The sequence below is a fragment of the Camelina sativa genome, chromosome 19, assembly GCF_000633955.1.
Source record: "Camelina sativa cultivar DH55 chromosome 19, Cs, whole genome shotgun sequence".
Classification (NCBI taxonomy): Eukaryota; Viridiplantae; Streptophyta; class Magnoliopsida; order Brassicales; family Brassicaceae; genus Camelina; species Camelina sativa.
Genome location: NC_025703.1, coordinates 12,190,613 through 12,200,212, shown reverse-complemented (window position 1 = coordinate 12,200,212; position 9,600 = coordinate 12,190,613). Strand labels below are relative to the sequence as shown.

Sequence of the window (9,600 nt, the reverse complement as noted above, 5' to 3'; positions counted from 1 at the left end):
CTGTTGCGAACCTCAGATGTTGTAGTTACAGGAGCTGATACATATCTCCCAGCTTCTGGATCCCAAACAACTGATGTCTTTCTCACATCCCTCAGATTAGAAGTTGCAGGAGCAGAGAGAAATAGTGGATTAGCGTCGTTTCCTCTGTGCAACACCTTATCATCAAAAGTTGAGTGCATGTGATGGGTTGTTGCAGTGAAGCGATGGCCAACTACTGTAGGATTCTGAGGGAGTGGAGCAAGTGTGACAGACTCGTGAACATGGCTTGGGCTGCTAAGATTGCTCATACCATGGCTGCCTGTGTCATACTCATCCCGGCTACCTTGGCTTGGAGCAAACGAGTTTCTAGAAAGAGATGACCTTAGATCATTGTTCCGTATCTCTTTACTCGTAGACATATGTGCATCTGTGCTGACACTACTGATGATACTAACCGTGCCAATGGAACTAAGTTCATTATCAGGTAAATGGCGATTATCTATCGGTCTTAAGACAGATGACGATGCTCTGGCTCTGGCAGCTGCCTTTGCAGCTTCATTTGGATCCAACTTTGCAAGCTTCCATGCATTACGTTTGACGGGTCTTTTCAGAGCCTTGGCGCCTTTCTCTGATCCAGGTGCATCTGGGTCTACGGTCGATGGTACCATGCGAGGGTCTAAGTGTGGAATGACTTCATCCTACATAGAGATAATGAGTAAAAATGGCAAGTCGATACCTGAACATAATCTCAGATTAAGCAATATATGTATGCCAACAATTCATACATTTCAAGTTTATACATAGGGATTGATCCCATGGATAACTAGATATGCAAATGATGTATATGAATTATATAACCCAACTATTGCAACAAAAACTCTAGTGCGTTTCACAAGAGATAAGACATGCGATGAAACAAGAATAGTTGCATGTTTTGGAAAAGATAAAGTTACCTGATTATCAAATACTCTAGGTGGAGTGCACCAGACCCCCTTGTATGGTAGACCAAGAGAACNCGGAAGAGGATCCCTTAGTGCTGTTGATCCAGATGAAGACTCTTGTGATGGAAGAATGGGTCTCTGATTCTGAACGTTGGCTGTTTGTGAGCTAGGATTTAGCAACCTGTTGCGAACCTCAGATGTTGTAGTTACAGGAGCTGATACATATCTCCCAGCTTCTGGATCCCAAACAACTGANTCAGTGTTAAACAGAAGAGAAGTTCACAAATGCATATACTAGAACAAGCCATCATCGAGATATAAACAAAATTATAGACATAAGTTTAATACAATAGTTAGAGCTTCTTAATTAGGAAACAATATATGGAGAGCATGGATCTCTAGAGCTAGTCACTTCTATCTTTTAAAAAAGTCTTAGCACGATATCTAACTGTCAGAAATTATAAGTGACTAATATCAGAAGTAGCTTCTCTCCCACTGACCTTTTTGATGAGGAGCATGTGGAAAAAAAGAAGTTCACCCAGCGGAAAACATGCCAGAATGGAAACAACAGTGCAAAGACCCTACATAATAGCAGATGACATTAAGAACATTGACGACAGAAGCTAACCTCAAAGCAACGGTATCACACCAAGAATACACTTACAACAACTGCTGCAAAAGGTGCACGAGAGAAACTATTTCCAAGTCTATCGACAATTTCAGTTTCCATGCTCTTCTTATTAACAAATACACGCACTATAACTGCAATTCCAATTGCTGCTTCAATAATGAGCTGAGGAGGGAATAAGCGTAACGTGTTAGTGGTTCAGTGAGAAATAAGTACAAAAAAATAACAGATACGAGGTAAGGTATAAACATACCCAGAGAAGACCGGCACTCATCAGAGAGACAAAAGTCATGTAGTTTTTACGGCCGACGCAATTGTTAAGCCACTGTAGCAATTATTAAAACTATGTCATCAACTGAACCAAATGTTCAGAAAAGGGCAACTGATTGCAAGAAAACAATCGAAACATCAGAATGTTACCTTGCAATGATGGTCGAAACCATCAACACACTTATCACAACTCCGACAATGCTTGCTGAACTTGCGTACCTGTTAAACATACATAGTTCAGAACAAAAATACATACACATTTAACTAAATTCTGAGGAAAAATTCTTTCCCTAGACTTTCTAAAACTATTTAGTATTATCTACTGCTCATACATTATCAAGTTTTCATATTAAAGAGCATACATGTATGGTACACAAGTCATATACAACCACGGGGACTTGATATAGCTTCCTGAAGTTTGGAACCATGTTACCATACCTCAGAATTGCACAATGTACAAAACAAAGCCTCTTCACTATTTCCTTGTTGTTCAGCCGTCTCTTCCTTCCTACGACAGTCTTCAAGAACAAAGACTAAGCAGAAGATAGCCAGAGGATTATAGCAAGATTTCCTAGGAACAGATTCCACTCTTTGAGCATCTCCTTCTCCAACAGAACCTTTGACACTAGAGTTTGCTGCAAAGTTAGAACTCCTGCTGACAACAGAAGGAGAAGCCTGCAACTGACTCCCAGTATCATCAAAATCCCTGGACAAGGCACGACCCATGTCATCTCCAATCACGCCTTTATCAAATATAGACATGATTCTTGGATCCGCAGGATTGATTGCAGTACAACGAACATACAAAACGAAAACAAGAAGAGCCTACAACAACAACACATGATACATAGACGTTTAAAGCTGTCAGATTCATAAATGCATCATCAATATCAATATACATCATGTTTAAGAAGGAAGTATTAAAAAACATACCACAGGAGAGTAAACACCAATCAAAACGTATTCCCAAATACGACCTCCAACGAAAGGAGCGAAGAAAGCATAGTAAGCAACCACCAACAAGCAAAACACAGTAATCGCAATCACCTGAGAGAATAATACACAGAACCCAGTTGAAATCAGAGCAATTCGTGACTATTCGATTGAGAAGATTCTAGAAACCAATTTTTTTTTTACCTGAAGTGTGTGAGCAGGAAGTTGCCAACCGTGTTTCCTCACCATACCTTCTTCTTCTCCAATAGCAAGAAACAATTAAGTCAGTATAAAAAAAACTAAAATTTCTGACAACGTCTCCGTCACGTTGCCGTCGTCGCCACCGCCTGAAGCGATCAAGTGAAGAGTGTTTTGTTGCTCGGGGGAAAAAGTTTGGTCTCTCTCTCTCTCTCTGTTACAACAGTCTTACTGTGGGTTTGGTTTAGTCAAATAATTGAAGTCGAAATTGTTTGACCTGACTTATTAGCAATTTACTAATTTAGCATTAGTGGACTAATTATATTTATAGTTTTTTTTTTGTGTGTGAGGCATAATTAATTACTGTGTGTACAAAAATTAAATAGAAGAAGTGATTCAAACTAGCTATAGAAGGGCTATTGGCTTTTGATTGTGCTTTTTTCTTTTATGGATTTTATTTTGAATTCATAATGTATGGTTTTCAATTGTTCATATTCTATTAGCTAATATAGTAATATGTAAAGAAAATTAGGAAATAAAAAATTTTGACTATTAAAAATATTACTTAATGAGTTTGTGGAATACAAAATTACATAAACCTGTCATACTATTTATAGCTTTTTTTGTCATACTATTTATAGCTTATGAATTTTAAAATGATCAAACAATTTTTTTTGTAGTTCATCGTAATTTTTTATATTTCCATTGTAAAAATCTTATAAAATTAGTGAAATGATCTTAGCGCAGTGACAGCAGGTAAGTCCATTTGTAAAAGGCATCATCACACCCGGGATCGAATCCCGGCTCCTACGAATGTAGGAATTTGGCTAATAGGCTGGCCAGTTTATGGCTCAATGGTTGACAAAAAAAAAGTCTTATAAAATTGGTATTTTTTCCATGGTTGATAATATTATAGCAGCTAAATAATATTATACTAAATTATTCAAAAACTAAAATTAAGTTACTTAAAAAAGCTGTAAACAGATTTTTTTATCTACTTCGATTTAGTAATTGTTAGAGTGGTTCTCATAAGTGAAACAAAGTAGTTGAAATTTTGAACCCAAAAAAAAAAATTATTGAAATTTTGACCCCAAAAAAAAAACTAAAATAGTTGAAACAAAGTCAGTAATCGTTATGGTACAAAGGACCAAAACCAAACCAAATTGTAGAAGAATCCTAAAATAACTTAATAAGTCTAGTCGATGACCCTATGGCCCTTATCCCCAGTTTTAAAAATCTCCACCTAGTACCGATTACGCCCCGTAAAATCGCTAGGTCCATTTTCTTCGTCTCGATTAATGACCAATCTCCGCCTAGCATCAATTATCTAAATTTATCTGTCTAATTTGATTATAATCTGATTACTTTCCGCTTAATTTTGTATATAATAATTATTTTTAGAGCCAAATATAAATCAAATATGTATTTTTTTGTTATTTAGTCATTTAAATTAAGAGTTTATAATGTTTTATAATAATTAATGTATAAATTTTTAATGAAAATCATAATTTTTTTTTAAATTACGTTTTTATGTGTTTACCGTAATTTTAAAGACAATATTATAGTTTTATATTTTATTTGATATTATTATTTTAACATAAACAGAATTATACATATATTTAATACTATATATTTTTATTTTATTATTAATTTAATAAAATAATCTCTGATTTTCTCGTTCGACGCTAGACCCACCTTGACTGTCCGACTAACGTCTAGCAATTTCTAAAACCGGACCCTATCTAATAATCTCATCATGTCATTATTCACGCTTCCTCTCTAACGTTTATATTTTTGTCTTTTGATCCCACGAGAAGTTTTGGCACGCGCAACGCGTGCGCAGTGTTTGTGTAAAATTGCGAACACAAAAAGTTGGTTTTATTAATTAAAAAATAATCAAAAATGAAAAGATATTATATTATTACCAAAAACATGGTGTGATGCATTGCGTTTAGACACAGAGAAGAAACCCTAGAAAACTCAAAGACGAACGAATCCGTGGATCTTCCGCCCACTCGCTTCCTCAGATCGCGTGAACACCACTCACCAAATTTTTCTTCTCTTTTCTCTCCTCTTTTCTCTCCTCTTCTTCTCTCTATCTCCCCTTTTCGCAGATCGAAACGCCAACTCGCACCCGATTGGCGCGTGCCTTCTTCTTCTTCTTCTTCTTCCTCGATTCATCTTCTTACTCCTCTTCCTCGAGATTACAGAAAGAGAGGTGCTTTTCTCAGTTTCTGTTCTCGATTCATCTTTGTTTCGTATATCTTCTCTGTTTCGTACGAGGTAGATTAAAAAAAAGTTTCATTTTTTAGTTTTTGTTTTGTTCTGTAGTGAATGAACCCACAAGAAATGATGTGTTACACAGTGTTTTTGATCAGTTTTTTGGAATTTGATTTGACAATTCGTATATCTTATGATTTACCCACTAATAATTTAGCTCCAAGTTACGTTTTTTTTCCCCTGCAATTGTAAGCACAAAAATCCTTGAAAGGTTTGATTTTGATGGATTCTTTGATTGTGTTCTAGGAAAATTTCTTGTCATGGATATAGATCTTCGACTGCATTCAGGTGACCTATGCAAAGGAGATGATGATGAAGATAGAGGACTTGATAATGTGTTACAGAATGACCACAAACTTCACGATGCTGCTGCTGCTGATGAAGAAGAAGATATTGATATTGGCAAAATTGAGGATGTTACTGTCGAGGTACATACTGATGACAGTCTTGGCATGAGTCTTCCACCTGGGGATTTGGTTGACTACACTGAGGGTATGATGAACCTTGAGCCTCTCAATGGTATGGAGTTTGAGTCTCACGGTGAAGCGTATTCGTTTTACCAGGAGTATTCTCGAGCTATTGGGTTCAATACTGCGATACAGAACAGTCGTAGGTCGAAAACTACTAGAGAGTTTATTGATGCCAAGTTTGCTTGCTCCAGGTATGGTACTAAAAGAGAATATGACAAATCTTTTAATAGGCCACGAGCTAGGCAGAGCAAGCAGGACCCGGATAATATGGCTGGTCGGCGAACGTGTGCAAAAACTGACTGCAAAGCTAGTATGCATGTTAAGAGAAGGCCTGATGGGAAATGGGTTATTCACAGCTTTGTGAGGGAGCATAATCATGAGCTTTTACCTGCACAAGCTGTGAGTGAACAGACTAGAAAGATCTATGCTGCAATGGCTAAACAGTTTGCTGAATACAAAACTATCAGCCTAAAAAGCGATTCGAAAAGTTCTTTTGAGAAAGGAAGGACTGTATCAGTGGAGACAGGGGATTTTAAAATCCTGCTTGACTTCTTGTCACGGATGCAAACTTTGAATTCCAACTTCTTCTATGCGGTAGATCTGGGGGAGGATCAGCGAGTGAAGAATGTATTTTGGGTAGATGCAAAGAGCAGGCATAACTATGGCAGTTTTTGCGATGTTGTTTCTCTAGACACCACCTATGTGAGAAACAAGTACAAGATGCCACTTGCTATTTTTGTTGGAGTCAACCAGCACTACCAGTATATGGTCCTTGGGTGTGCCTTGATATCCGATGAGAGTGCATCAACGTTTTCTTGGTTGATGGAAACCTGGCTGAGAGCGATGGGGGGACAAGCTCCAAAGGTTTTGATCACTGAGCTAGACGCTGTAATGAACTCCATTGTTCCCGAAATCTTCCCCAATACACGACATTGCCTTTTTCTTTGGCATGTATTGATGAAGGTTACTGAGAATCTTGGTCAAGTTATTAAGGAACATGATAATTTTATGCCAAAGTTTGAGAAATGCATCTATAAATCATGGAAAGAGGAAGACTTTGCGAGAAAATGGTGGAAGAATCTTGCTAGATTCGGCCTCAAAGAAGATCAATGGATGCATTCTTTATATGAAGGCCGCAAGAAATGGGCACCGACCTACATGACTGATGTGCTTCTGGCAGGGATGTCAACATCTCAAAGAGCTGATAGTATTAATGCTTTCTTTGACAAGTACATGCATAAGAAGACTAGTGTACTAGAATTTTTGAAACTATACGATACAATTTTGCAAGATAGATGTGAAGAAGAAGCCAAAGCTGATTCTGAAACGTGGAACAAACAGCCAGCATTGAAGTCTCCATCACCATTTGAGAAGAGTGTCTCTGAAGTCTATACTCCTGCAGTATTCAAAAAGTTCCAAATTGAAGTTTTGGGTGCAATCGCGTGTAGTCCCAGGGAGGAGGGCCGAGATGCCACATGCTCTACTTTTAGAGTTCAGGATTTTGAAAACGATCAGGACTTCGTGGTAACATGGAACCAAGCGAAGGCTGAAGTCTCCTGCAACTGTCGTTTATTTGAGTATAAAGGCTATCTTTGCAGACACACTCTTAATGTTCTTCAGTGTTGTCATCTTTCTTCCATCCCCTCACAGTACATATTGAAACGGTGGACAAAAGATGCAAAGAGCCGGCATTTTCCAGGAGAACCTCAGCAGTTGCAGACTAGGCTGCTACGGTATAATGATTTGTGCCAACGAGCACTAAAGCTGACTGAAGAGGCATCCTTCTCTCAAGAGAGTTACAATATTGCATTCGGTGCTATTGAAGGAGCTTTAGGAAACTGTGCTGGTATTAATACTTCTGGCAGAAGTCTTCCAGATGTGGTCACGTCACCAACTCAAGGTCTGATTTCTGTCGAGGAGGATAACCAGAGCAGAAATGCAGGCAAGACAAGCAAGAAAAAGAATCCAACTAAGAAAAGAAAAGTAATTTCTTGTTTACTACCTCTCTATGTAGACAGCTTAAGGATTTTGTTGGCTTTGCGTTTTTATGCTTTGCAAGTCTGATGATCCTGAATACATAATTCCAGGTGAACTCAGAGCCGGAGGTTATGCCAGTTGCACCGCCAGAAAGCTTGCAACAGATGGTCTGTCTTTGTTGACATGTCGTAGCAAGCCTCTTTAAAACTCAAGTCGCCTTAGTATTTCATATCCCAATTTTGTAATCGCAGGATAAGCTGAGCTCAAGGGCAGTCAGCATAGAAAGTTATTATGGAACACAGCAGAGCGTACAAGGAATGGTAAAAAAGCATAACATAAGTGCATTTTTATTCACTTATAGATTGAGATTTATGTATGTAGTATGTTCTGATATGTGTGTTTTACAGGTCCAGCTGAACTTAATGGCGCCAACTCGCGATAATTTCTATGGGAGTCAACAAACAATGCAAGGATTGGTATGAAAATCGACCATGACATATGTGTAAAAGTAGCTTCTGCTGTTTTTTTCTTTCATTAACTTTGGATAAAAAAAAAATCCCGGCTGGTTTTCTGTAGCGACAGTTGAACTCGCTAGCACCAAGTTACGACAGTTACTACGGTGCTCAGCAAGGCATCCATGGACCGGTACCCTACCTATTTCTCTGTGCTTTCATGAGCATTGTCAATCTTTTAACAAGCCTCCCAAACAAGTACTAAAAAAGTCTACTAATGCTCTTACTTTGTTGTTTCTTCTAGGGAGTAGATTTCTTCCGGCCTCCCAATTACCCTTACGATATCCCGGTAAACTATTGCAGTTGTGTAATAAAAGATCACTCTTTTTTCTTTTCCTATATATATCAATTGGTCATCTTTTTGTTCATGGTCATTACTGTGCAGGATATGTGAGGACAACGCAGTTGCATGAGGATGCGTCTAGACACTCGTAAACCAAATTATAAGCATATCCACAAAATCTTAAGAGTCAAGACTGGATGAAAAGGTTCAAACCTCGGAGAACGAAAGCGCATCAGGCACTAGAATGTGATAAGGTTCAGAACAGGACACGAGTCAAAAGCTCCGTTTTATCTTCTCAAGTGTTAAGATAGGATGTTATTGTTTCGCTTATAATTCCAGAGATTCGATTCTGTTAATATTGTTTGTATTAGTTCTGATGATCATATGTTTGATCATTGACTGTTCGATTTAAGAGGAGAAGAAAACAGTGTTACGAGAATATTCTCTATTTGTAAACTCTTGTTGATTCTTTTGATTAAGTTTCTTAGATTTAGTATCTTGTGATGGTATATCTTGATCCCCTAATCAATATAATTCTTAACCTCAACCACTAGATTAAGCTTTGCATGAACTCATAAACCCTTACTAAATGAAATCTAAATCTAATCAAACCGTAAACATTGAATTCTAAATCCAAATCCATGTCTTAAATTTTGTTGGAACGCATAATCCAAACCAAGTCAAAGGAGACAGGAATTTCCAAACTTCAATCTCGACGGTTTAGGTGTCGTTAATTTAAGAACTGGTTCATTAAGTGGTACTCAAGCACTCTCTAATTAGCAGTTGTACTAGCCCATTTCCATAATAATAGAGTATTACTATTATACATTTCAATTCCTATTGATTCTTGATCTTAAATCCTTCTTTTTAATCATCAATTGAAAAACACACAAATATACTTATAATGTAAGTATATACACAACTTTTGTACACAATAAAAACATACACAACTATCTCTAACAAGGTGGCACAAGTTTGGTGTCATTGTGTAGAGAAAAAAAACATAAATTTGGGCTAAAAACAAAAATACAACAAATTCCAGCCATCTCATAGATGGAAGATTTGATCAGTGTGTTACATACCTACGTATGAGTCGGTAATTTTCTTAGTTAGAATTTGTATTTTGTCT

The 9,600-nt window shown here is 37.4% G+C and overlaps 2 protein-coding genes across 5 annotated transcripts in view; one reads left to right on the top strand and one right to left on the bottom strand.

Moving 5' to 3' along the window:
* The window catches only part of LOC104767742 (probable protein S-acyltransferase 20), a 6,085-nt gene extending 2,879 nt beyond the window's left edge, over positions 1–3,206 (bottom strand). The window contains exons 1-8 of the mRNA XM_010491723.2: positions 2,956–3,206; positions 2,752–2,865; positions 2,257–2,643; positions 1,969–2,037; positions 1,802–1,873; positions 1,585–1,713; positions 1,390–1,501; positions 933–1,171 (exon numbers count right to left, since the gene is read on the bottom strand). Coding sequence (XP_010490025.1) covers positions 933–1,171; positions 1,390–1,501; positions 1,585–1,713; positions 1,802–1,873; positions 1,969–2,037; positions 2,257–2,643; positions 2,752–2,865; positions 2,956–3,000 — 1,167 coding nt within the window. The 5' untranslated portion in view covers positions 3,001–3,206. The remainder of the gene's footprint in view (positions 1–932; positions 1,172–1,389; positions 1,502–1,584; positions 1,714–1,801; positions 1,874–1,968; positions 2,038–2,256; positions 2,644–2,751; positions 2,866–2,955) is intronic.
* LOC104766112 (protein FAR-RED ELONGATED HYPOCOTYL 3) lies at positions 4,898–8,969 on the top strand. Of its 4 annotated transcripts, none has more exons than XM_019241485.1 (8): positions 4,898–5,167; positions 5,476–7,682; positions 7,787–7,843; positions 7,928–7,996; positions 8,084–8,152; positions 8,253–8,321; positions 8,433–8,477; positions 8,574–8,969. In XM_019241485.1, exons 2-8 carry the CDS (start codon positions 5,490–5,492, stop codon positions 8,580–8,582), a joined length of 2,511 nt encoding a protein of 836 aa, XP_019097030.1. In that variant the 5' UTR covers positions 4,898–5,167; positions 5,476–5,489; the 3' UTR covers positions 8,583–8,969. The 4 variants fall into 4 exon arrangements, with proteins under 4 accessions (XP_019097030.1, XP_019097031.1, XP_010488232.1 ...); XM_019241486.1 differs by having other exon boundaries at positions 4,898–5,232; positions 7,958–7,996; XM_010489930.2 differs by having other exon boundaries at positions 4,898–5,232; positions 8,259–8,321.